General features: G+C 57.6%; 1 protein-coding gene across 2 annotated transcripts; it reads left to right on the top strand.

The window, feature by feature from the left end:
* Nucleotides 1–9,647: 9,647 nt before the first annotated feature.
* SCN4B (sodium voltage-gated channel beta subunit 4) lies at nt 9,648–25,823 on the top strand. 2 transcript variants are annotated; one of them, XM_042959314.1, is made up of 5 exons: nt 9,648–9,715; nt 18,232–18,404; nt 19,397–19,625; nt 22,020–22,149; nt 25,414–25,823. In XM_042959314.1, the coding sequence occupies exons 1-5, from the start codon at nt 9,655–9,657 to the stop codon at nt 25,505–25,507; spliced, it is 687 nt and encodes a 228-aa protein (XP_042815248.1). In that variant the 5' UTR covers nt 9,648–9,654; the 3' UTR covers nt 25,508–25,823. The 2 variants fall into 2 exon arrangements, with proteins under 2 accessions (XP_042815248.1, XP_042815249.1); XM_042959315.1 differs by lacking the exons at nt 18,232–18,404; nt 19,397–19,625 and having other exon boundaries at nt 9,655–9,715.
* Nucleotides 25,824–26,188: the final 365 nt, after the last annotated feature.

The raw sequence follows: 26,188 nt of genomic DNA, 5'->3' as shown, positions 1-26,188 counted from the left end.
TATATATATACAAATATACAACATCTCACTGCATCCACCCCACAAGTTATACTGGGTGTGGGGAGAGGGGAACAATCATTTCTCAATGTTTTGAGTTGATTCACCAAAGGCAAACTACAGAATGTTCTTCTAGCTCTTTGTGCCCTTGGAGGAGAAAATTAGGCACTTTCTAGGTTTCACGTGCCACCGGGTGGTTGGAAGGGGTGGTGGGGAGAAAAACTTCAACGGTCCTCGGGGGCCCAGCTGCCGCGTTTCTTTTGCAGTTTGTCTCATTGCTTGGATCTATTGGCTACAATAAACAGATCGTCTCCCTGAACATCCCTTGAGTGTGGCTTTTTTGGGGGGCGCAGAGCGGGAGAGGCTTTGCCAGGATCCTGACAGGGCCCCCTGATGCTCCTTTCCTGGTAACCCCACTGACATTGCCGGGTCCCCAGCAAGGACGAGGTCCTTCTGCTCTGCCCATGTTGACAAATGCCTTCTCTCTTTCCCCGTTTGCCTTGTCTCGGAAACCTGGGGGACTCCATCCAGCTTGAAAGCACCCTGAGGACAGGGTGGCTGAACACCCACTTCTTGGCGGTGGCGCCTGGTTATTTCTGGGATGCTGACAACCATTTAAGTCCCCACCACTGTTAACACTGATGTTATTTTTTCCGTGGGTGGAGGGGCCATCCTTCCTGCCCCCTTTTTCTAACCTGTGTCTGATTAGGCAGACACTTCTTTTGCCTGTTCTGGGTTCAGGAAAAATAGATGACAGCTGGTCAGAGACTCCCCTGATGCACCTTCACGGGTGAGGATCACTGTGGGGAAGGGTCAGGCTGTCCATGTCCCGTCTGAGTGCCGCCCTATCCTATTTACATGCAGTCGAATCTCCCTAAGTTCAGGACCAAAGACGACCCCCTGGCCCAGGAGCTCTACTGTTCCAGACACAGTCTTTTTCTCTCTTGCTTCCTGTTTTTATGTCTCTGCATCTCTCTCTCTCTCTCTCTCTCTCTCTCTCTCTCTCACACACACACACACACACACACACACACACACGTGCCCAGGGGCTTACCAGATAAGAAAAGCCTCAACTTTCTGAATGGCAAAGAAATGCTGACGCGGCTGGTTCCTACTTTTCTTCTGGTTTCTTTGTCATTTCTGTCTACTCCCCGCTGACCCGGAGGCCTTTGCCAGCGGTTAGTGGTCAGCTGCATTTTAGAATATTCCAGAAGGATCCTGATATTGGTAGTTGTAACTTTGGCAAGGATTACAGCTGCTACCTGAGAGAGAAGCCAGAAGGGAGGTGCCCGGTGTTTAACAGAACCAAAGACACCTTGCTTTAAAAGGATGTCTGTCTTTCAGAGCACCTGGGTCCTTCCAAGGATGGGATGTCAGAGAGGGTGCTTCTCTAGTTAACAAATAGGGAAACTGAGGCAGGGAATGTGGACCGAGGAGCAGCAGAAGGCACTGGGGATTCTGGCAGGTTCTTTCTGGGGTGGAGTCAGCATCTTCCTCATTTGGGGGCTCTTCTCCCAGAGCACTTTGGAGCTGGGCTTGCTTCCTGGGAGGGTTGGATTTGGCTCAGGCATCTCCCTTAAATTGATGTTCTTTAGCCCAGGGTGCTTGGGGCCTGGGGCAGGTAGCTGTGATGTTGCAGAATGAGCTGCCTCGTGGGGGAAGGACTGGCTCCCACTCCCGTGCTCAGAATTGGCCACCAGCTTCCTGTCCCCTCCCTGCACCCTCCCCCCCCCCCACTGAGATAGAGGTGCCCGTGCAAGAATCTCTCAATTCCCAAGGCTCCTTCACTTCCTGCTGGCGCCCCCTGCAGGGCTTAGGCACCCCATCCTCCTGCCCACTGCCTGCTGCCATGGAATAGGAGACTACCTAGTGGTGGGAGGGCTTTCAGAGTCTCTAGGGCAAGTCCTGAAGGCCAAAAGGACCGGGAAGGGAGACTAGATCTTTACAACATCAGAGACAGGCGGGGTCTTGGGAACCGTCTGGCCAAGCCTCCTGACTGTCCTGAAGCAGAAGCTGAGGACCACAAGGCGGTGATCGGCGTAAGGCCACAGGGTGGGTCAAGGACAAGACAGGATCTCTTCTCAGGCTCTAGGTCTAGGCCTGCCATTCTTCCCACAGTCTGGGCACAGCTGGGCACATCGGCCCAGGAGCCTGCTGCCCCTCCCCCGCTGGGCCTGGTTGAGCTAGAAGAGGCCCCCACGCTTTCTGTAAGGGCTGTTTACAAAACTGAGATCCAGAGAGGGAAAGTGTTCCTCCCAGAGTCACACAGTTGGCTAGCGACAGAGCCTGGGCGGGAAACCAAGTCTCTCCTCCCCAGGTAAGGCCTTCCCCCAGGATGACCCATCATCAGACGCGAAGACTCACGTCCCCTGGCTCCAGTTCCCAGGGTCGCGTTCCTCACCCCCATAGCGTGACTGGCCTCATGTCGGTTTGTATGTGGGCCCCTCTTAGGTGACTTGTCTCCCTCTCATATTGCGGGGGTGGGGGTGGTATCTAAAAGCCATCAGTGAGAGGGGGCTGGGCAATGCCTGGGGGCCTGGGGGCTGGGCGGCTTGATGCACAGGATTACCAACCCCCACTAGGTCCCTGGCCCTCCTCTGTGGCATCTGGAGGGCTCAGAGGGTCCGTGCTGGCAGGGCGCTGCGGGAGCTCTTCTCAGATGGCCCAAGTGAGGTGGCCTTGCCTACGAGCCCCCTCCCCTGTAGGGCTGAGGAGGCCTCTGGCTAGAAAAGGGAGAAAGACTGGGAAAGTAACTTCTTCCTTTTCTCTGGCAGTGATGACCTTTGAGCGTCCAGGAAGTGCTAGGGAAGGGGGCACGTGGGCACTGGGTGCTCAGCTGGGCTACTTGGGATTCCACGGGAGGGGCTTTCCCTCGCAGCCCTGACAGAGTCACCTTTATCCCAACCACAGCTGCTTCTGCTTCTCAACCGGGACAACTGGCCCGTAAAACAGGTGGCACCGGACCAGGAGCTGTTTGCCTCAACCGACTTCGAGCCCCTCCTGTGGGCACGTGGGCAGCCGAAGAGGGTTCATCCCACCAGGAGGGGAAGCGTGTGTCACAGCTCTTGGCCGATACGGTGGCCAGGTCTGTGGCCACGGGGTGAGGGATTAGACTTGTGCCGTTGTGCCCCAAGGCGACACATTAGGGCTGGTGGGCAGAGGCAGACAGAGATCCAATGGAAGTCAGAGCTGTGCAGAGGGTTGGGTTTCTCGGAGGTAATGAGATCCCCATCCCGGAAGGTATTCAAGCATAGCTTGAGGGTGTTGTCGAAAGATTCATACATCAGGGCATACTTCTGGATGCCTCCAAAGTACAATGACCCTCTTCAGGCCTCATTTTCAGATTCAAGTGCTAGAAGGAGGCTTAACTCTTGCTTGGCTGAAGATTAACATGACGTGCACGGGCCAGCTCCTGTCCCTCTGCCTCTTACTCAGTCCCAGCCTTCCCCAGCTTGCCTCTGTACCCTCGTGCCCCTTCATCCTATTTATCTTTACTTGATTCATCCATGGTGGGGAGAGGGGAGGTGGCGAGCGCCTACTGGCGGTGAGAAACAGTCTGGGAGAAGGTGGAGATTTGGGGTCAAGCATCCTCGGGGACTTCTTTCCAAAGACCAGGCCAAGCGCAAATTGTGTCCTTGGCCCTGCGGCCAGGGCAAAGCTTCCCCTGTCCTTCCAGCCAAGACTGTTAGAAGGTGCCAGTCTTCACCGCCTTCTCCTCCGTGGGCCCTCCCAGCTTCACCAAAGGCTTCAGCCTTCCCGTCCCTGCCCTGTGGCCCACTCACACCGTGTGGACACCCCGCTGCAGTGGAAGGGTTGTGGGGCTGGGTTTGAGTCCAGCCTGAGAGAGCTGGGGAGGTGGGGTGGGGGGGGGGAACCGATGAGAGAGTCGGCTAGACTAGTAAGAATAACCGCCATTTACTGAATACCTACCCTGTGTCTGGCCCCGAGCTAAGCATTCCAGGGACGTCAGCTGACTGAATCTTCAGGACAGCTCCCCAAATATGCATCCTTTTCTCACTTTTCCAGATGGGGAGGCCAAGGTTCTGCTATACTTAGGACGTCTACACGCAAGGTGACATGGCTAGAAAATAGCAGAGGACTCAAACCCAGGGCAGAGCGATGCCAAAGGCGTCACATCACACTGCGAGGAAGGACAGAAGGGGGCAGAGGACCGGCCTCTCGCAGCCCAGAGGTCGAGGAGCGAGTGGGGGAAGGGTGCCTCAGAGCCAACCTCGAAATGACCATGGACGAGGTAAGGGCAAAAGTGTTTGGAAGCAGAGGCAAAGCCTTCTCGGTGGACTCCTAACATCCCCCCTCCGCCCTCCGTGGCCTGGCCCTTGACCGCACAGCTCTGTGCCAACAGCCCCGGTCTCTGGTCCCTGGTCTCTGGCCACCTTCTCCTCTAGGCTTCTGGAAACACGTAAAACCCCTCCTTCGCTCTCAGGGCAGCTGCCTCCTGCTTCCTACCCCTCCTCCTGGGCCTGGGTCACACTCCAACTTCTCCAAGTTACCCTTCACTCCAAGGAGCCGACTCTCCATCTCCCCCACCTTCTTCCCCTGCCATTTCTCCCCTCCTACTCACATCCTCCCAGCCCTCCCCTTGCGAAATCCCGAGGGGACCGCATCAGAACACTCAGGGAGTCCCGTCTGGGGCTACATACCACTTTACATTTCTGTTTCGGTCTGTCTGTCTCAGCGCCCCGTTCAGGGCAGACCCGGGTCTCGGGTCCGGGAGGGCACCTGGCCGTCCAGCTGACAAGGTAGTGCCAGGGGCAACCGGGCTGCAGTGGCTAAGAAACCTTCCCAATGCCCCCAGCCCCCAGCCCTCCCGAGTCCCCAGGCTCCCTTGACGGGAGGGCAGGGGTCATGGCAAGCCTCGAAGCCGTGAGTAAACAACCTCTGGGGTGCTGGGCGGGGTAGCTGAGACCCTGCCCCGGGGCTTCGCAGCCCACCCCCACGTGGCCCGGAATAAAGAGATGCCGGGGACTCACCCCATCTCTGAGCTGCCGCAGGGAAGCGGATGCCTGCTCCCGGAAGTGGACACACACGCCCCTCTCCAGCTTGGGACTGCCCGGTGAGCACCTCTCTGGTCAGGACGGTTCAGCTCCCTCCTCCCTCTGCCCTCCTCCTCCCAATGAGCTCATCTGTCTGGGGCTCCCCACCCCCTTTGCCCGAAAGGATGTTTGGATAGAACCTGGAAGAAAACAGAAAAAGAGGATGATGGGTGGCATGGAGGCGGTGGCTGCCTTGCCTGCCTGTGCCCAGAGCCCTTAGAAAGTGGAGGTGGGTGAGGAGGGTTCAGGAAGAGCTGATCTTTACTCCAACTCCACAAGGCGAGGTGGGCTCGGGGAGCAGGGGCACGGTGGCCAGGACCGGCTCCTGGCCGGCCGCTAGACCACGTGCCTGCGGGCTGGTGTGGTGCGTGCTGTCCTGTTAACCCCCTCGGCACCTGCCAAACTTCAGTGGGTGCCGAGCCAGCGGCCGGGGGCGGCTGAGCGGGCACTCGGAGCTGGAGGGAACGAGTGGCGGGGAGGGACGGGCAGGGAACAGACCCAGGCGCACTAGGAAGGAGGCTCCCAAAAGTTTGTGCGGGTGGCGTGCACCCAGCCCCAACCCGAGAGGCAGAAAGGTTTGAGGGCATTTAACTTTAAATTAATGCAGGCAGAGGATCTCGGGCGCCTGCAGTTCCGCCGTCCTGAGGTTGGGGCTCTGTTTATAAGCGAGGGGTCGGGGTCGGGGCGGCTCAGGGAAGGTGGTGGGAGAAGCAGCCTCTGGGGGTAGACCCCAGGCTGGTGGGAGAGGAGCTGTGAGGTGGGAGGGCGGGGGCTCCCCGCAGAGCCCCGTGGTCTCTGAGTCTCCGAGTCTACACCACTGCCAGTGAGCTCAGTTATCGGCAAGGCCGGGCCAGGGCCAGGGCCAGGAGCCGCTTGGGGGGGCTTTGGGGGAGGAGGGGGAGAGGGGCCTTGGGGCAAGGGCATGGGGGAGCCAGCGCAGGGGCCGGGGGGTGGGGGGAGGGGTGGGGGGGAGCGGGGGGAGGCTCCCTGCCAGGCCCCAGTTACTTAGGAGGAACTCCTCTTAAAATAGCTCCCGAGACCTCATAGGAGTGTCCCTTTCCCCTCCTCCCCTGCCGGGGTCTTGGCCACCTTTCCAAGAACTAGCAGGGGACTGAGCCTCCCATCTGCCTGCCCTGCTAGAAGCTGGGACCGCCCCTGGAGTGAGTTCCTTCGCTTGGGAGAGCATTTCCCGGGCACCGGGGGCTGGGGTTCTGCTCCCAGAACTGTTGGGGGCTCCCCCTTTCCCCAGCCACACACCGACCCTCCCTCCCTCCTATGCTCTCCCTCCTGGCTCCGCTCCAGCTCCCCGAGGGCAGGAACCGATAGGGCACCTGAACTGTTTCAAAGAACCTACGTGACCCCTACCCAGGAGACAACCTCCTTCCCCCTAAATCGAGGCCCCATCTCCCTCCCTCCACCGGAGAAATGACAGCACATCCTGATACTTCAGAGGCCCACTCCCTCTCTGCAACCCCTGAAAACTTGCTCTTCAGGGTATTTCTGAGCAGGCTGCCCAGGACCTGAGTGTGCATCAGCCACCAGCAAGGATCAAGCCTCCAGGGTGCCGCTGGGGGCTTATATCCAAGACACCATCCCGGCCCTCCAGGGATTTCCAGCAGAAGGAGGGAAAAGAGCCAAGTGCCGAAATCACGTCCCCCACCCAGAGACTGGGGGCTCTTGAGCGGGGCGAAGGGGGCTAAATCAGGGAGGGTTCCTCAAGGAGACGTTTTTCAAAGGGTCAGTCTCTCCCCAGCACACTCAGGAGGACCCTCCAAGCTGGATCAATGGTCTAGGGTTTTGAGAATTGTTCGGGAAAGTGCTCTATAAATGTAGAAATCTCCTAGCCACTAATGCATTTCTCAAGCACTTCTTCTGCCCAAGTGTGGAACCCTCCTGATGTTCTTTAAAGGAAAGCTGGGGGGGCGTGGACAGAGGGAATCACATAGTGGGGGAGGTTCTAATCCTGGCTCTAAGACTCGCTTTCTCTGTGACCTTGGGCTCCACACTCTACCTCTCTGGGCCCGTTTCTTCATCTGTGAAATGTGTGTGTCTCCTAAGAATTCTCCGGGCTGTGAAGAATGACGAGCAGCGAGGCAGCGGGGACGCGGAGGGCACCGGGGACACTGGCCCCGTTTCCGGTCGCCAGGATCTAAAGATATCCAGAGAGCTCTGTCCCCTCCCCTCCCCCTTCTCTGGGCAGGGGTCACTTTCCTTCCCTTTGGCTCACCTCCTCCCTCACCTCAGCCTCCTGTTCTGAGAAACATGACCCCTGCTGTAAAAATAAAGTGGGCAGCTTTGATGCCCGCCCTGCTGGTCTAGTGTCCAGGATCTCGGGTGGGGAGGAGAGGGTGAGGTGAGCCTGGAGATGGGAAGAGACTGAGCATTTTTGGGTCACAGACCTCTTTGAGAATAATACGAACGAAAAGGTACTGTGCGCTCACCCTCTGTCTAGCACTGTGCTAAGCACTTTTTGCATAAAAGAATATCTCATTCAGGCTTCATCGTCAGGTCCGCTTCTGACGTTTGTAAGGCCCGGAGCAAGTAGACGAATGGAAATTACGTCTATGCCTAACTAGAAGTTAGATGTCAAGATGCCAAAGTGTTAAAGTTGATCTGTTGTCCTCCGAATGGATTAATTTTCCTTGGCCTTAATTCGAGGCCCAGGTCCAAAAAGGATTCCCTGGGCTGCTTCTCGGCTCCTGCAGGGGTGGGGGCTCTCACGTCTGCCTGGCAACGTTCCACCCTGCATGTCGGGTTCTGTCCACTCCCCAGCCCCGGCAAACAGCTGACCCTTGCCCACTCTCTGGGCCTGCGGGTGCATCTGGCACGGTCAGCTCCTGAGGGGATGCGCCTGGGGACGAGGCTGGCTCCGGGTTGAGTCATCTGAGCAGGGAATTCTAGGATCCCGGATACCCGGAGCGCGGTCTAGAAGAGGAGGTGCGTGGACCACCCTCCTTTCTGACAGGCGAACTCCTTTTCCAGTGAGGAGATTAGGGCCACAGGAGGGCCAGAGCGAGGCCCTGAGGCCCCTCCCGGTGGCTCCGTCTCAGTAGCACTGCTCTTAACCATCCCACGAGGTAACTATCACAAAGTACAGACGAGGCTTCTGCAGGAGATTGCATAACTTGCTCAAGGTCGCGCAGCAGTGAGCTGGGATTGGAGTCCCCGGCGCCTAACCCCAGGGCCACCACAACACTGTCACAGTGACACGGAGGAAAGGCAGTGCGCCTCTCTCCTGGAAACACAGAGCATCTTCCCGACAACCTCAAGGAGCCCAGGATCTCTTTAAAGCCCGGCCGGGGGACCCCCAGGTTAAGAAAGTGGGGGCACTGACGGGGCTGTTGCAGGGCTCAGCCCGTGACATGGGAGCAGGCTTCCAAATCTGAGCCGGTGTCCAGACCTGCAAGGACTGGAGGGTCAGGGAGGCGGACAGGATCCGTGGTGGAGGGAGGGGGTCTGGGTGGCCGGCAAATAGCCCTACTCGCTTGTCCCTCCAGGTTGGATAAGGCTCCCTCCTCTGCCATCGCACCTCAGCCCTCCGACCTGGCTGTAACCCCAAGCAGGGAGGCCTGCCCTGGGCTCCTTTACTCCCCACCCCCAAAAGGGAGACTCAGGGAATCCCTTGGAGGAGGGAGACAGAGCAGGTTCCGGGGGAACAGCCTGGGTGGGCAAAATGAGAAGGACGGTGCAGCGGGCGCACATAGGGAGTGTCTGGCCTGATTCCCCAGCCAGGAGCATCACGATTTCGGGAGAGGTCTGTGGGCGGGGGAGGGGGGGGCGGGGGGGGGGCGGGGGCCGTTTGCAACTGGAGGCTCTGTTCTCCGGGCCCTGAGCGGCGGGGGCGCGGGCGGCGGGCGGCGGGCCGCAGGCGCAGGGGGTCCGCAGTGGGCCAGCCCGCGCGCGCACTCACCCGCTGCGGCAGTGCCGGCCGCGGACGTTCGAGTGGTCCTTTTGCGGCCCCGGGAGAGGGAGCCGCCGCCCGACTCGCGTTCCCCAAAGCAGAGCAACACAGCCTCCCAACACCCGAAAGGCTCCACATCTACCCCCACCCCCAACTATCCTCCTAATTGGCAGCTCGGCGCACGGGATGCTGCGGGCGGCTGCGGGTGGCCCTGCAGTGCTGAGCCGCAGCCGCCCAGCCCGCGCTGGGGAGGAAGCGGGGTGCCCGGCCCGCTCCCGGGGCTCCCGGCCCGCGAGGCGGGGCAGGGTGCGCAGCGGGCGGGGGCGCCCGGGGTTCCGCGGCGGCCGCCGCCCCTCCTGCGGCTGGAGCGCGTCCAGAGCCGAGGCGCAGCGCCGCTCCCCTCTGCGCCCGGTCGGCGATCCTCCTGCTCGTCCTCCTCCTCCTCCTCCTCCTCCTCCTCCTCCTCCTCCTCCACTTGCTCCTCCTTCTCCTCCCGGTGCCCTCAGCAGCGGCTCCAGCAGCCGGCCCCTCCTCTCCCTCCCTCCCCCTGCTCTTGCGCTCTCCCCGCTAACTTTCCCGAGCCCCGACCGGCGGCGCAGAGCTCGCGGCGGCTCGGCGGCCCACTGCAGACCGCGGGCCGCGAGCGGCTGTGCCCTGTAGCCCGTCCCCGCGCCCCTGGCGCGCTCCGGAGACCACAGAACGATGCCCGGGGCCAGGGACCGAGGCGCGGCCCCGGCGAGATGGCTGGGCACTGGGCTTTTGGGTAAGGCAGCCCCAGCTTGATCTCTTCTCCTCTTTCTCCACCCTGTTCCCCCAGGGGAGGGGACACTTAGAAGAGAAGTGCCGTGGACCGGGTGGGCTTTGGAGTGCGGCACGGAAGGAGCCGCGCCGCCACCAGTTTCTTGCCGGCCGCCCGGCTCGCACGGCTGTGCTCTCTGGGGACGGTGCGTGTCCCCCGCCCCAACGGCCGCCAGCCCCGTGATTAGTTCTTTGCTGTCCCTGGCGCCTTCAGCTCCGGGCTTCTGGAGCTGCATCTTGGCGCTGCAGCAGGGGTCTCTGGAGTCCTGAGGTTTAGGCTTGCTGGGGGAGGGTGTCTGTGCCCCGGGCGTAGGGGGGATGCCAGGCGGGCTGCACCTGTGACTGTCGGGATGGTGGTTTCTCCCCCTACCCAGAGCTGCTTGCAACTTGGAGGCTTGATGCCCAGGCATCGGGATGCACCAGTTGGAGGGGGTGGAGGGGGGCTCCCCTTCCTCCTGGCCCTTTTCCCGCTTGTCTCTGCCCTCTATCTCCTCAGTGCCCACTGTCTTTCCCGCAGCCCCACACTAGGGACTGGGGAGGGTTGGAAGGACTTGGAGAACCGTTCAAGCCCCCTTTTAGGAAAGATCTTTTCCTTCTCCTTGCAAAGAGATACCACAGGGAGGACCTGTTTAACCTGCTCCCGGGCTCTTCGTTTTGGGATGAGCACGAAGACGGAGGAGACAGATCCAGAGGACCCCGAAGGAAGAGAGTATTAATATCTGTTAATATACACGTGATAGTTTTGAGTGGCGAACTCCAAGAGATTAGAGAATGGTATCAGTCCAGAATCTAATCCCCTCATAAATCATAGCTGGATGTCAATGTAAGCTGACCCCATCTCTGGCACCTGCCCTTCTTCCTGTTTATATTTGTCAGATTTGGCTTTTGGCAGCTCCCCTCGTCAGGCTAGGTACATGATGTAGGCGTTTGTGCCGGAAACAGGGAGACCGAAGCTTTTAAGGGCGGCCGCTGCTGTGCGTGCAAATGTAAATAAACTGTATGCGGACCTGGGTGGCCACGTGTATGCACGTGGTGCGGAGGAGGGTAGAGTATTTCTTTCACTCGGGAGCCACCGATTTACTTACATCCCTACAGCTGGCGAGAAGACACGGGTGTCGTCTCTCGTCCCTTGGGCGCAGGTTTGTGCTGCTTTCGCAGTGACCCTAATGAGGTTGGCGTCTGGGAGGCCTGAGGCTCCCTCTTCATCGGGTGGGCGCGGGCAGCTGTGTGCCAGCTCTCCCCACCCCCATCTTGCCTCTGATCAGCCCGGGTGCCCACTGCGGCCACGGCAGGGGTAAGGGGTCCCTGGGGAAGTCAAACTCCTACAGTCATTAAACCAGCCCACTTATCAACACCTCTGCCCTGCCTTCTGCCTGCGGTGGGCAGAGTCCTGGTACTTTGCTCCAGGTGGAAAACGTCCCCTCCCCCCTCCCCCCAAGGACTGTTCAGCTGGGTAGACTTAGGACCACCAGGGTCCCTCCTTGGACCCGGCCCAGGCGGCCGCTACTGAGCCCTCACAGAGGGCATTGCTTTGAACTTGGGACACAGGCGCCATCTTTGCTCCCCGTCCAGCGGGGGAGATACAGGGGCAACTGGACAGCCAACTTGAGAAGCTCCCTGGCAGCATCCGAGCTGGCAGGAAGTTTGAAAACCATATCACAGAGTTCCCCTAAGGATGAGGAAGCCAGGGTCCAGAGAGGGAAGGTGACTCACCCAACATGGCCAATTGATGGTCAAGTGGGACACAATCCAGTTCTCTTGGGCTCTGTCAGCCCAACTTGCCCCCCAGTTGACTAAAGTCTGGTGAGAGGGAAGGTCAGTAGGATTGTGCTCTTGAGCTGAAGAAGGGGTGAGGCCTGTAGGGATAGAGGCTTGGGGGCCCAGACACCTGCAGAGACTGGGCACAAAGCAGTAAGCTCCCCGGGGTCCCTCCCCCGCCACCCCCTCACCCCATGTCAAACTCAGTTTCACTTATTGAGACCACAGATTTCTCATAACCCCACAACACATCCCTCTCTTAAACAGAGAAGCAGTTTCCAAGGTCGTATTGTTGCGGCTGGGGTTTACGTGGGTGCCAGTCCCTTCCTGAGCTTGTAACTGGTAATATGTCTGTCCTGCCCGCCCCTTCCTTGTTCCCCGATTTGCTTAATTGCTGTGATCTGTGTTTAATTATCACTTGTGAGGGTGCTATGTTGCACAACCCTCTTTCCCTTGGTATGTATTTATTAAGGGCTTGTTTAATGAGAACACAATTAAGGAGAAGGTGCTCAGACCCGCTCAGAGAAAAGGAAAGGAAAGGGTGAGGTAAGGAGTTCACGGAGAAGAGGGCGGGAAAGAGGAGGAGTGGAGAGATGCCCTTGGTTTTGAGCTGGACTGGGTGATGGGCTGGTTTTCTGGAGATGCGGGCCGTGGGGGTATCCCAAAGCCCTCCCTCCCCCCCGCCCTAGTGCTAGGATCAGTGCGATAGGTAGGCCCCGGGCACAGGTACTCCCACTGCTTGCTGAGAGTGCAGGGATCTCTGCATAAGCCGCAGGCTGGTTGTGCCCACACACCCATTCCGTGGCTGCAAGGGGGGGGGGCAGGCTCGCTGTTTGGACTTGTTGGCAAAGCTGGTTTTGCTGAGCATCCAGTACTCTCTCGGGGGCACACTTCTGTCTCAGCAAAGCTCCTGGGGGTGGGCAGGAAGTAGGCAGGTTGCCTAGGGAGAGGGAGCTGAAATCTTTCCTTTGTCTCTGGGCCCAGGGGCCTTGGTTGGCCCAGCCCTGCCTCCCACGGTCCCCAGGGCCCTGCTCCTCAGGAGGGGTCTTGTCCTGCTGCCTCGGCCCACTTTCTGCTACTCAGCTCTAACTTTGAGCCTGTCTCTGTCTGACTCCCCCGGGGCCAGGGACCAGAGCGTATCAGCTCCCCTGTTACAGTCAGCCTGCTTCCGCCTCCCATGCTGCCAGGCCAGCCCTTGGAGCTAAACTTAGAGCCCATGCCACCTTGCCCCTCTTTGCTCCCTCCCCTCTGGCGGTGTGTGTGTGTGTGTGTGTGTGTGTGAGAGTGAGTGATTGATCCTTGGATTTGCGGAGAGGTGGCAGACCATTTCCTGCCTTGGCATTTGCCTTGGAATGTTTGATGGTGACCGTAAGATTCCCGCTGGTGTGAATATTTAATGATAACATCTGCATGCACCAAGGACTTAAAAAATTTTTTTTAAATGTTTATTTATTTTTGAGAGAAAGAGAGAGAGAGAGAGAGAGAGAGACAGAGCATCAACAGGGGAGGAGCAGAGAGAGAGGGAGACACAGAATTGGAAGCAGGCTCTAGGCTCCGAGCTGTCGGCACAGAGCCCATCGCGGGGCTCGAACTCATACACCACGAGATCATGACCTGAGTCAAAGTCGGACGCTTCACCCACTGAGCCACCCAGGCGCCCCTAGGGCTTTTTTTACTTTACTAAAACTTGGGCAGCTCGAGTGACTCCTCAGACAATACCCGCAGCACCCAGATGAGAGTGGAGGGACCGAAGGCTTCCCAGAAGGGCAAAGAAAATGGAGGCTCCGAGAGTCGCTGGGTAGTCAGGGCCTTTCAGGGAGCAAAGGCAAAGATTTGGGGCTCAGGGTGGTATTCCACGGGGTGAGACCTTGTTCATCGACCCCTGAGCCAGAAAGAGGCCCCCAGTCCCAAATACAGGCACACACTGAAATTCTAAACAGTTGAAATTCTAAGCAACGTCTTCACTCCGGGGAAATGGCCGCACAGACACAATCACCTCCAAGTGGTGATATAGGGCACGAGTACAAAGTAGTGTGCGAACGGCCTGGGGGCATTTTCGGCTGACACCGGCCATTGACCTAGAGGTCCCCTGGTCGCGTCCAGACCTGTGATGGGGGTGAGCCCTGTCCCCTTCCCTCCTTTCAAATACCATCGTCCTCTCCCTTCGAGGTGCCTAGGTCAGAGGGGTGGCCTCACCGAGGCCCTTCTTGGGCTTTGTGAGCTCATGTTTTGTCTTTATACCAAGCTCAGGAGGTAGGAAAGACAGGCGTCCCTGGTCTGGGGTGTGCATGCGGGCTGTGGCGTCTCTGACTTTATCAAGGTCAGCAGGCAGCGTGGGGCCTGCTTGGCACCTGCTGACCAGTCCGCTCCTGGCTTGGTCATCCTACTGAAGCACTCTTCCGGGGGCCTCTAGTGGACCAACATCTGCCCTTGTTCCCTCCTGTCCCCCCAGTAGAGCATTGCCAATGGGAGAACACGGGAGACAGGCCCCTGGCTTTTCTGTGCACGAGCCTCCCAGGCATAGCGGCCAGGACTTCCAGACCGCTGGGAGGCTGTGCGGTGCAGAGCCCAGGCTTGCCCGCCGTCTCTGATGCCTGAACTTGGGCAGGGCTTTGGACTTTTCCGTGGAAGCCTCTCTGCCTTTCCTTTGTCCCCTCCAGGCTATGCTGGGAATGGCAATGTTTCACTGTGGGAGTCCTGAGTGTATTAGAGTTAAGTCATCCACATAGGCACACGCTAATCAGGCAGAAATATGCATTGTCATGAGCTAGACCTTAAAGAAATAGCCTGTCCTCCGTTCTGGACTCTTCTTTTGCCCTTTTTGGCCTCTCCCTATTTAAAGCAGTCAGAAAGATTTTGCTTTCGATGTGTATTTTTGGTGTTCTTGGATATCCCATTCTGGCGGGGGTTGGGGAGGGGATGTCACCCTTGACTTGAGTTCCCCCCCATCTGCCTCAGGATGCGGGTTCCTGGCCAGAGGTGCCAGTGAGCACTGGAGGCTGGAGCTATGGCTGTCCTTGGAGCTTGGGCACCGAGGGAGGCCTGTGGTTATTAGGAAGCTTCTGAAGGCTTCCCCGTCATAGTTCCGCACTCTGTTCCTTGGTTTGGGGGAACAATGGGGGTCAGAAGCAGAGCTCGTGTTGCCTACAGAAGGGCCATCTTTTAAAAAAATTTTTTTTTAAATGTTTATTTACATTTGAGAGAGAAAGAGAGAGAAAGAGTAAGAGAAGGGCAGAGAGAGAGAGACAGAATCGGAAGCAGGCTCCAGGCTCTGAGCTGTCAGCACAGAGCCCGGTGCGGGGCTCGAACTCACAAACCGTGAGATCGTGACCTGAGCCGAAGTCGGCCGCTTGCTCCTGTCTGGCTGCTGTCCCCAGACCTCTAGGGGAGGTGTGTTGCAGGGCAGGGGCAGAGGGAAAAAGGAAACCAGGAGCAGTGAGCCGAGCTAGCCTTGAGAGTGTGAATGCTGCTTATTCCACTCACCGGGTGTGTGGCCTTGAGCAAGTGATTTTCTCTGAGCCTGTTCCTTTCATTTTGTATATTAAGGATAAAAATAACTACCTCCTAGGATTATTATGAGGATTAAATGAGACAGGGCATATAACATGCCCTGGGCTCAGTCCCAGATTCACCAGTTACTATGTGGCCCTGGGCAAGTTATGTAAGCTCTCTGAGCCTCAGTTTCACCATCTGTAAAATGAGAAAAATTATACCTACCTTTTGGTGTTCTAATAAAAGCTGGCGTTAATATGGATAAATCCTCTAGGACAGTGGTTTTCAAAGTGTTGTTGCTGACCAAAGTATTCCCTGAGAACATGAAGAAATGCAAATTTCTTTTTTTAAAAATGTTTATTTATTTTGAAAGAGAGAGAGAGAGAGAGACTCCCCAGCAGGCTCTGCACTGTCAGCACCGAGCCCAATGTGGGGCTCGAGCCCAGGAACCATGAGATCATGACCTGAGCCGAAATCAAGCTTCAGAAGCTTAACCCACCGAGCCCCCCAAGGCGCCCCTAGAAATGCAAATTTCTAATTTCCGGTAGGCTCTCTGGACTGAATCAGAAACTCCAGAGGTGGGCCAAGCCATCTTGGTGATTCCCATGCTGTCTCAAGTTGGAAAGCCACATTCTAGAACAATTCCTGGCACATAAGAGCTGATCGAAGAATGAGGGCTAACTTCTCAACACTCATGGGAACCTTGGCAGGCAAACCCTTCTCTACTAGGATGTAAGAAAGGAGTTTCTTGCTTTGGGGCTTTGGAATGCTGGAAATGTTTCTTGTTGACCGAAAGGCGAGCCACTTAACTTCTCTGTGCTAGTCGTCTCATCTATAATATGGACTTATCATAGCACGTCGCTCACAGGATGGGTATAGATCCGATGTGCCTGGCACATAGTACATGCTCAGTAAGTATCGGCTGTGATCGACACTGGCAGGGGCCACGATGGGTTCCTGGACCATTGCGTGTTTCTTCTGACCTTCGAGGTGAGAGCCCTCCACGTTGCCTTCAGCAGCTGAGGGGACGTGAAGAAGCTGAGTGGAGCCCTGAGTGCAAGAAGCGGGGCCGTTGGCTCTCCTTGGAGCCCTTCGCTGTCATTTAAAAAGCACTGCTTAGGTGCATCATTACCTCCGGTGAGCAAAGCAAGGAGAAACTGATGAGGGACCATGAAGGAATCACGGTAGACAAAAGAGGTCCCTGAGAGTCAGGATGGGACAAAGAGAGAGGTTGGTGACCCCTAAGACAAGGACTGACCCTGGCTGTCTTGGGAACAACACCCATCTACGGACTGTCTGCAGAGCGGATCTGGGCTGGGGCGGGGGGGGGGTCTCAGGGGGCCCAGACATCATGCCCGGTCAGTGCAGCCAAGTCACTTCCCATGTGGGGCCTTGCTGTCCCGTCTCTAAGATGGGCAGTGAGAGTAACGGATCAGCCTGGGGCCTCTAGCTCGGGCACTCTGGGAACGCCAGGCCGGAGGTCCAAGCAGCTGGGAGGAGCTGCAGTCTGGGAAGAAAAATCAGGGAAACTTCGGGACAGGAGTCAGTGCAGGAGTCCCTCCTGCGCGCTAGCTCTTGAGTCAGACCTGGGTTCACGTTTCCAGAACCCCACGAGTTGTACAACTTTGGGCAACACGCTTTGCTTTTCTGAGTCTCACTTTTCCCGTCTGTAAAGTGTAGGATTGCTAATACCCACCTTTTTATTTGTAATGCTTATTTTTATTTTTGAGAGGGTGAGACAGAGCGAGAGCAGGGGAGGGAAAGAGCGAGAGGGAGACCCAGAATCGGAAGCAGGCTCCAGGTTCCGAGCCCTCAGCTCGGTGCCAGAGGCAGGGGTGGAACCCACAGTGAGATCCTGACCTGAGCCGGAAGTCCGGGTGCCTGAGTGGCTCAGTCTTACAGAAATACCCATCTTCCAGGTGTGAGTTGGGAATGAAATGGGATCACCCACGTGCGGCCTGTAGCAGAGCTCTGGGCCCAGGAAAAAGGGTCATTATTCCGGGGATGGCTGGGAACCTGAGTAGGACCCTCTCTGAGACCTCGCTCAGGGCCACCCCAGGTGCCCCTTTCACTTAGGGGCAAGGACAGCTAGGCATCTTATTCTGACGCCCCTCCTCCCCACGCCCCCTATCGCGGGGCTCCTCAAAGGACTCTGTGGGACAGGAGGAGGGCCAGGGCCACGAGGTGGGTCCCAGAGGCGAGTGGAGACTGGTGGTTCCCAGGCCCAATGATGTCCTGAGTAGTGGGTGCGAGGTTGGGAGAAAGAGACCGGCGGGGGGGTGGGGGGTGGGGAGGCGCTCGAGGAACGTTCCCGGAAGGAGGGCCGAGAGGGGCTGTGGGGTGTGGGGGACAGTCCGGGCTACTCCGGGCCAGGAGGGGACAGCGGTCCGGCACCCTCCACACCGCCCGTATCCCGTGCATCCCTGTCGTCTGGACTCTGCCTCCAGCGGGGTCTGCCCGCTCCCTTTCTCTCCTACATTCGCCTGACCCGAGCCCCCGAGCCACCCCACCCCCTCCCCCGGTCCCCTGGTCCGCCACCCCCCCCCCCCCCCCCCCCCCCCGTCGGTCCTGCCCCGGGGGGTCGCCTTCCTCCTGTTCTCAGGGTCCGGCAGGTGTCCAGGGGCCGTGGGACCCGGCCCGGCAGGCACGGTCCGGCGCGAGGTGGCCCTCAGCCTCTCAGCCCCCGGGGGCCGGTGCGAGGGTCCACGGCTCAGGACGAAGAGGCCGCTGCGCGGTGTCGGGGACGGGGTTTGCCCATTTTCCCTTCTTCCCCGCGCGGGACCTCGCCTCGTCCCCACCCCCCACTCCGGGAAATGTAACGAGGGGGCCGCGCAGCGTCCCAGGGGCCATTCCCACCGCCAATAGGCCGAGCCCGTCCGGCACCTGCGGGGTGCGGGAATGGCACTTTCAGGGACTGCCCCGCAGGTTAGGGGGCGCCGACTCGCGGCGAGGGCCCCTTTTTCTTGGGTTGGGGTGACCCCTGGTGGTCATTCCGTGTGCCACAAGGGCGGCTCACCGGCCCGGGCCAGGCGGGAGAAATGAATGAGGGCGGGTGGCTCAGGCAGTGTGAGCTGCAGTGAAGAGGACCGTCCTCCCCAAGTTGATACCGAGGGTGACAGAGACCTCCCTGCCCGGCCAAGCCACTCCTCCCTGCCCGTGTGTCCTCTTCCAGAGCTCCAGGCTGGGGATTCCCGTGGAGTTTTATTAAGGGGGGTGGTGTCTCTCACACAGGTCTCTTCCTGCTCCCCGTGTCCCTGTCGCTGGAGGTGTCCGTGGGAAAAGCCACCACCATCTACGCCGTCAACGGCACGGAGATCTTGCTGCCCTGCACGTTCTCCAGCTGCTTTGGTTTCCAGGACCTCTACTTCTGGTGGTCGTACAACAGCAGCGACACATTCAGGACTGTAAGTCGTGGGGGGAGGGGAGGGGACAGCTCAGCTCCCTGTGCCTTACCCCTGCCTCCCGTTCCCCTGGTCTGGTCCCTTCTGGAATGACATCCCTGCAACGGTCCCCAGGATCCACCTTGTGTCACCCTTGCTCCTAGCATTCTTCCCAGAGCTGTCCAGAAGGATCCAAGTGGGAGGAATGCTTAGACTGTGTTTCCGGAATTGGGGGATTTGTTGGCATTCTTGGCTAGAGTCCTTGTCTGGTCTGAAGGAATACCTGAAACTTGGATTGCTTGTGTGAAAATAATTTAAAAAACGGGAGAGGGAAAAGACCTCTGGAAGGCTTGCAGAGAGGAAATGAGAAGAGGCCAAGGGGAGAAGGGCTGGGGAGCTGTACCTGAAGGGAGGCAAGAGGAAGCTCTCCAGGAGTATCTGGCAGGGCTGTGGGCTGGGGGTGGGGTGGATCAGTCAACAGGGGCTCAGGGAGGAGTCACCGCGTGGTCCAGTAGGGGTCCCAAGGTGTAAGTAAGGAAGCCACAAGAGACCAACTCTGGATGTAATTAAACGCCGAACTCAGAGGCTGTTGACGGACAGTGCCGTAGGATCGGGATTGACCCAGGTCTTGACGGAGGGCCAGAATTCAGATGGACAGGGGACAAGGCGTCAGCAAAGGCTGGGGTGGGGGGTGTTGACAGAGGGAAATGAGTGTGGGATTTGCCGGAGTCATTATGTAAAAGGCTTTTAAGAAGAAAGCAGTAAGCGCTGTGCTGCGTTCCAGGGAGACCTTAATGACAGAAAATGGGTTTAGCGTGAAGCAAGCAAAATTCAGGTTAGACAGGCAGAGTCATTGATATTGGGAGGAAACCAAGTGGGGGGAGCGTCTCTGGTGGCAGGCTCTTTCTGGACCTGGGCAGGGAGGCACCTAAGGGATGGGCTTGAAGTGATGCCGTGACTTCTGAGGACTCTGATTCTTTCTCGGCCATCTCTTCCCCACCTCCTTCCCCCTATAGATCATAGACGGGACAGTGAAGAATGAGAAGTCTGACCCCAAGGTGAAGTCAAAAGACGATGATCGCATCACTCTGGAGGGCTCCACTAAGGAGAAGATGAACAACATTTCCATTCTGCTGAGGAACCTAGAATTCAGCGACACGGGCAAATACACCTGTCATGTGAGGAACCCCAAGGAGAAAAATATTCATCACCAGGCCACCATCACCCTCCAAGTCGTCGATAAACGTAAGCAGTGGGGGCTGGGACCAGGGATACCCCACTCAGTGTTACAGTGAAATGGCAAAATGGACCCCACTGGTGTTTTCTTTTGTTTTGTGCTCTCGAGAGTTACTGGGGTCACATCTGGAAGCTCAAATAACTGAGCAGGAAGACTTCATTCTGCTGCTGAACAGCTCGTGATATACATTTCGCTCCTCTGAGCCGGTTTTCCTCATCTGTAAAATCTGCATTCTCCTAGGGTACCCATGAGAAGTAGAGACGTGAGCTAGGAGTGTTTTGTGGGGGGAAGTTCGTGGGGTGTGCCGATCATTACTGCTCTTGTGGATTCCCTTAGCAACTGTTGGTCGCATGCCACGTATCCGACCAAAAGGGCTACGACTGATCCACAGTGGTCTCCCTTGAGGAGTTTAGAGTTCAGGGTAGGACAGAAGACGGGTGAGCAGAGACCTGAAGTAGGGGTGGAGCGTGGAGAGGCACAGGCAACCGAGATTGATAAGAACGATCGCTCCCCTCTGGAGCTTAAACCCCAGTTGGGGGTTGCCGTCTGGCACAGATGGAACGGTTGGGCGGTGAAGAAGCCGGTGGTGAGGAGCCAGGTGGTCACATGACTCCAGGCGCTAGAGGTGGTTAGAGAAGGGGCTGGAGGTGTTAGGCTGGGCTTCGCGGATGGGGCGTCTGCCAGGCTAAGGAGGCACAGAAGCAGAGAAGAAAAGGGAGGGAAGCTGATCAAGGATCCTACTTGTGCTGCATTTCTTGTGTTCCTGGGGGTTCACTGCCCTCCCGGATGATGTGGGGCCTGGAGAGAGAGATGCCCGTGGGTTCACTGTTGGCCGTGTCAGGGGCAGAGCCAGCGGCCGTCCAGGCAGCTCGCCATGAGCCTGGAGCCATCTGGGTCAACGCTGTGTAGAGCATCACCTCCTCTACTATGTTTGGATGTTATCCCACTTTGTGCGCAGCCTTTCCATGAGGGAAGAGGAGAGGCAGGGAAGCCACATTTACGGAGCATTTCTGGGTGCCAGACCCTGAGTTAGGCGCTGGGTCTTACCTTCGCTCCTTTGATCCTCACACGTCCCCTTGAAGGGATCTTTTCTCCGTTTTTATAGACTCCTTCATTCCTCTATTCACCAGATAGTTATTGAGTACCTACCGGGTGGCAGACGTTGTTCCAGGTGCCGAAGACACAGCACGAACAAGGTAGACAAGGTTGCGCCCTTCTGGCGACGTCCTTCCAGTCAGGGGAGATATATAGTAAACAAAATAAAGAAGAAGATGATGTCGTCGAAGAGAACATAGCCGGCGTTGTGAAGAAAAAGCAAAACGGGGAAGGAAAGAGGGGAAGGCCGTACCAAAAAGGCAACAGAGAAGAAGGACATTTGAGGAAGCAATGGGGATATCTTTGGGAAGATAGTCTAGGCAGAGGGAACAGCAAGGGCAAAGGCCCTGAGGCAGATACTTGAACATCAAAGAGACCACTGTGGGTGGGAAGAAAAACAAAAAAAGAGAGAGAGGCCACTGTGGCTGGAGCAGAGCAATTAGAAATGAGTCAGATTAAGCCATATTGTGTGGGGCCTGAGGGAGACGGGAGCCACTAAAGAGCTCTGAGTAGAAGAATTAACCTGGAACAAGCTCTCTGCAGGGCCAAGAATAGATGATGAAGTAAGGAGTCCGGTTAAGAGGCTCCTGCAAACATCCAGGCCAGGATGTCTTGGGCCAGTGTGGCACTGAGAGGTCAGATTCTGGGATTTTTAAGTTAGGGCCATCAGGATGCTCAGGTGAATGGGATGTGGGGTTTGGAGAAGGGAGGGGTCAAGGATGACTGCAAGCATTTTGGCCAAAACAACCGGAAGGGTGGAATTTTCTCGACGGAGGTCGGGGTACAGGGAGTGGAGGGGGTTCCGGAAGTCAGGAGTTCAGCGGAGGCAACCGAGGTAGAAGGGTTAGTGACCAGCTCCAGTTACCAGCTCGTTAGTGACTGTTGAAATCCTGTAGTTAAAATCCGGACGACCTGACCCTGAAGACTTCCTGCCGCAGAGAAGTTGTTAGAGGGAGATGCTTCATTTTTCCTGCACGGACAAAAGAGGCCCAGAAAGAAGCAGTGACATTCGATGTGGCAATTTGGGGCTCAAAAGCCGCTGTGGCCCCGCGCCTGGATTATTCCAGAACGGCGTGTGTGCCTGTGAGAGGGTGTGTGCACGGAGGGGGTCGGGGGAGGGCCCTCTTCATGTGGTGCCTTAGCCTGGTGGACGCCATGTTCCAGCTTCTACTTCCTGCTGCAAGGCCTGGGGAGGGCCGCGGACCCGGGGTCGGAGGGCTGTAGCCGCCGGGCTGCCAAAATGCCGGGCTCCAGGTGACTCCCGCTCCCCTCACCCACCCCCTCCTCTCCCTGCTCTGGCCATGCAGTGGAAGAAGTGGACAACACGGTGACCCTCATCATCTTGGGCGTCGTGGGCGGGGTCATCGGGCTCCTCATCTGCATTCTGTTGCTCAAGAAGTTCATCGCCTTCGTCATCAAGAAGACTCAGGAGAAAAAGTGAGTTGGCTCCACCGCACGCTCCTGTCCCCCCCACGGGCCCACCGCCCCGTCCCGTCTTCTCTCGTGGGTGTTGCCGGGGTCGTCTCATCCCACTGCCGTCTGCCCCCCGTCCGCCTGCATCCTTCCATGTGTCCCCTCACCCCATCCTCGCTTCCCACGCCTACCCCTCCTTCCCATCCCTGCGCCCCTCCTCCCGCCTCCCAGCCCCTCTTCCTCTCCCTCCTGGAGGAATTTATTGAGTTCCCGGAGTACACGAATACAACCTGCCTGCTCTTTCTCCTCTAGCGGTCTTCCTGTCCGTCCCGTTAGCTCCTCTCTTTCCATGTGCACCTCCCCAGCCTAAGTCTTACCAGAGGACTGACGACGCCTGCTTTGTCGAATCACAGAAAATGCGAGATTCCGTGTACAGAAACTCTAAAATGGGAAGACCCTTGTTCTGAAAGTTCACACGGGGGAGACTAAAATCTAAGAAGGCCGATAGGGCCTTGCCGGAAACCCCAGGGCGAGCTCAGGTTTAAGACGGATGGGAAGGGAGGGAGGGTACGAGCCCAGCCCCCGGGGCCTGGAATTGCCAGAACTGTGTCGGGCTCCTGAACAGCAGGAGGAGAAAGTGAAAAGGCATTTGGAATGTGGGGCTCGAACCCATGAACCGAGAGAGAGGTCATGACCTGAGCTGAAGTTGGGTGCTTAACTGTCTGAGCCACCCAGGCGCCCCAGAACTGCTCTGTTTCTCTTCCCGTCATTCCGCTTTGTTGAGAAGAGGGAGTTAGGCTGGAAAGGGCAGAAACTGTACTGGTGAGAAGGCAGGGAAGCTGAAGGCAGGGGGGACATTAAGGGAACAGCGCTGGGGGTAGAGAGCGGGAGGCTCGGGGTATCACCTCCAGCACTGGCTGGGATGAAGAAATCTTGGACTGTCTCCCCGCATCATGACCAGGGTTTTGGAGAGTTTGGAGAGGGACCAGGAGCATGGAGTTGGACCACATTTTGTTTTTAATAACCAGTTTTGCTATTGACGGTTAGCGAAATTGGAGAACGGACTGTTCAGCATATGGTTTAAAAGCATTTAGAAAAGAAAACAGTGGTTCTCGGGAGCCACCAGGGGTTCCTCAAGGACCAGGCAGACCAAATGTTTTCTTGCTAGGGCGCTGGTAAATCAAGAGGTTGCTGCAGATGGTAACACTTCACGCAGAGGTGCAGTAGAATGCTTCAGGGGTTCAGGAGAGGGTGGAACACTAGGGAAGGATTTCTGGCCAAAGGGACATTTGTGATAGGCCTTGCGAGATGGATGTAATTTAAGCCTTGGGGAGGGTCAGGAGAAGGGTGTTCCAGAACTGCTGAGAGCAGAAGAGGACAGTCTGGGAGGAGGGATGTGTCTGAAGAACAAGGCATTTTGTTGGATGGGAGAGCGGGGCGTGTGGTTGGGGGGCGGGGGGGAAGGAGAGAAAAAGCCTGCAGAGGGGGCTGCGGGGAGACCCCTGGGGACCTGGGAGTCCGGGTTGAGGTCGGTTTTCCTTCTGGCTGCATTGGAGCCTGTGAGAGCTCTCAGGGCCTGGCATGATCAGAGGGCTTTGGAAGAATGGGTCTGGCCTCGGTGAGCACAGGGACTGGGTGGGAGGGGAGGCTGGAGGTGGGATTCAGACCCCGGGGAAGCCTGCAAGGGTCCTCTGAGTGCAGGAAAGCCTGCATTAACAGCAGAGATGGGGTGGCTTCCCGAGCAGAAGGGAGATGCGGGACAGCATCTTGGGATCAATTCTGGGCTTCTCCTCAAAGGCGCAGTTCCCTTTGCCTGGAATGTCTCCTCCCTTTTTCCTGCTCATCTTTGTTGGACTCAACTTCTGTGACATGTCCAAAGAGCCCTCCCCGATCCCTAGGAGGAGGCCTCCTCGGGGAATCCCTCCTCGGCACACCCTTCACCCTATCATTGTGTTGGGGTCATGTGTTTAATGTCACATCTCTGGAAGACTGCAAATTTTCTGAGAGCAGGCACTCAGCGCCTGCTAGTCTGACACAGTGCTGGGTACCGAGTAGCTTTTCAGTAAAGAAATCTGGAGTGCTTGGGAGTACAATTAGGTAGATTGTGGTTGTCTGGTTGGCTATAGGTATAGGGATAGGTAGGTAGGCAGGCAGGTAGGTAGATAGATAGATAGACAGACAGACAGAAAGATAGACAGAAAGGTAGATAGATCCATCTGAATAGAGGTCTTTAGTGGTATGCCACCGGGCCCTGCTTATTCATTGTTACTAGGATTTGAGTGACACCAAGAATATCAAATTTCCAGGAACCGAGTGACTATTAGAGAACAGAATTGGGATCTAGGAGGAGCTCGGTAGGCTGCAGCTCTGGAGTAAATTTTGCGAGACAAAACCGATGAGGACAAAATAGCAAGTCCTTCCCGAAGGCCTCGAAGCTGGCTGCACAAGTCCGGGGTGAGGCGAAGATAGTCTGTGGCCACAGCAGCCATGAAAAAGCCTCGGAAGCTTTCACAAGCAGAGAGCTCGGAGTGATGTAGCGGTCAGGGCTTCTCTGGAGAGCCGTATGCAGCCTGGGTACGGGCATTGAGGTGGGGCATTCTTATCCTGGAACACGACCAGTTCTGAGCAGGCAGGGTGGTGGCACTCCTGGGGGATGTCTTCCCGTGTAACCATCTCTCCTTCCTCCTGCCGTCTCCCCATCCCGCCATACTCTGTCCACACCTGCCGCCCTCGATGCCCTGCTCTTTCTCTCCGCCTCTTCCGTGAGTGTTCCTCCACCTCTGGTCACAGCCGGCTCAGGGAGCCTTGAAGGGCCCGCGGGGGGCCTGGGGAGGAGCTCTTTGTCCTTGACGTACTGCCCGCTGGCCTGCACCCTTCCCCTGGGCTGGCCCAGCCTGGGAATTAACCTGGCTTGGCTTCCCCGGAGCCCTGACCCCTGGGAACAGCGCCTGGTACTCTTTCTTGCCTTTTGCCACATTGGGGCGACTAGGTGACGGTGAGCCTTCCCGGGTCCTGTCCACGTGGCAGGCACCGTTCCAGGTACTCGTTGATGCCTTGTGGCACCCCCACGAAGAAGGTGTCATCGTTACGTCCATTTTATAGATGAGGAAACTGAGGCCCAGAGAGGTTAGATGACTTGACGTCTCGCCACCTGTGCCCTCCGGAAGGCCAGAGAGAGGGCCTGGGGCGGGTTGTGGGGCCCACCGCTTCTCTCCAGAGCTGACCCCTTACTCTTGCTCCTGTCCTCACCACCTCACCAGTGCCCTCTCCTGCTCTCTCCCTCTCCAGGAAAGAGTGCCTCATGAGTTCCTCAGGGAATGATAACACAGAGAATGGGTTACCTGGCTCTAAGGCGGAAGAGAAAGCACCAACCAAAGTGTGAGCCCTTGCTGGGGGCCGAGCAGCCGCCGGGGGCCTCACTTTCTGATGATGGAACTGATGCTTGAGCCGTGTCCGTGAACCCACGTGCCTGAGACACCTGCTGCTTGGCTCCAGCTGTAGTCTTTCTGGGGAGAAACCGGGGTCCTGGCCAGCCTGCCTGCCCCCCTCCCAGCCGGGGCTCCCCAGGGATGAGGGCCGGCCAGGGGAGGGGGCCTGTGGAAAGTTCAGGGAAGGAAAGGAAGGCTCCGCGGTGTGGAAGGTGGGTCCCCCAACACCTGGGTACATGCGGTCTTCTTCAGTCTCCCCACCTTGTATGAGCAACACCTTGGTTTTCCTCCAGATTTCTGTTTAAGAGAGGCTTGGCGGGCGATCAGTGAGGCCTGCCCCGGTAGCTGGACCCAAGTGAACAATAATGTGGAGATCTAACCCTTTCGGTGGTGGCTGTGGCCTACAGGCCTCTGTTCAGGGTCGGGGGTGGGAGCCTGCTAGCGGGGGTCCTACCGTGAGTGGCTTTGATGGACACCTGACCCGCCAGGTCCCTCTGGGGAGGCGCTTCCTCCCCTCCACAGGGTGTCCCGCAGCCCCTGTCCCATCTCCACCCCCCCAGACCCTCCGTCCCCCACTGCTGCTTGGAGTCCGTGAACCTTCCCAACTGGGGCTGACCGTCTTGGTCTTGGAGGGG

This window comes from Panthera tigris, chromosome D1 (genome assembly GCF_018350195.1).
Source record: "Panthera tigris isolate Pti1 chromosome D1, P.tigris_Pti1_mat1.1, whole genome shotgun sequence".
Lineage (NCBI taxonomy): Eukaryota > Metazoa > Chordata > Mammalia > Carnivora > Felidae > Panthera > Panthera tigris.
Note: the sequence above shows the minus strand (reverse complement) of the source record. Positions and strands in the feature narration are given on the sequence as shown.

Excerpts from the sequence above, each read along its gene's own strand:
- SCN4B (XM_042959314.1), top strand. The coding sequence starts at position 9,655 with ATGCCCGGGGCCAGGGACCGAGGCGCGGCCCCGGCGAGATGGCTGGGC. Across the intron at positions 9,716-18,231 it reads GCTGGGCACTGGGCTTTTGG|GTCTCTTCCTGCTCCCCGTG; the intron begins GTAAGGCAGCCC and ends TCTCTCACACAG. Across the intron at positions 19,626-22,019 it reads CCTCCAAGTCGTCGATAAAC|TGGAAGAAGTGGACAACACG; the intron begins GTAAGCAGTGGG and ends CTGGCCATGCAG.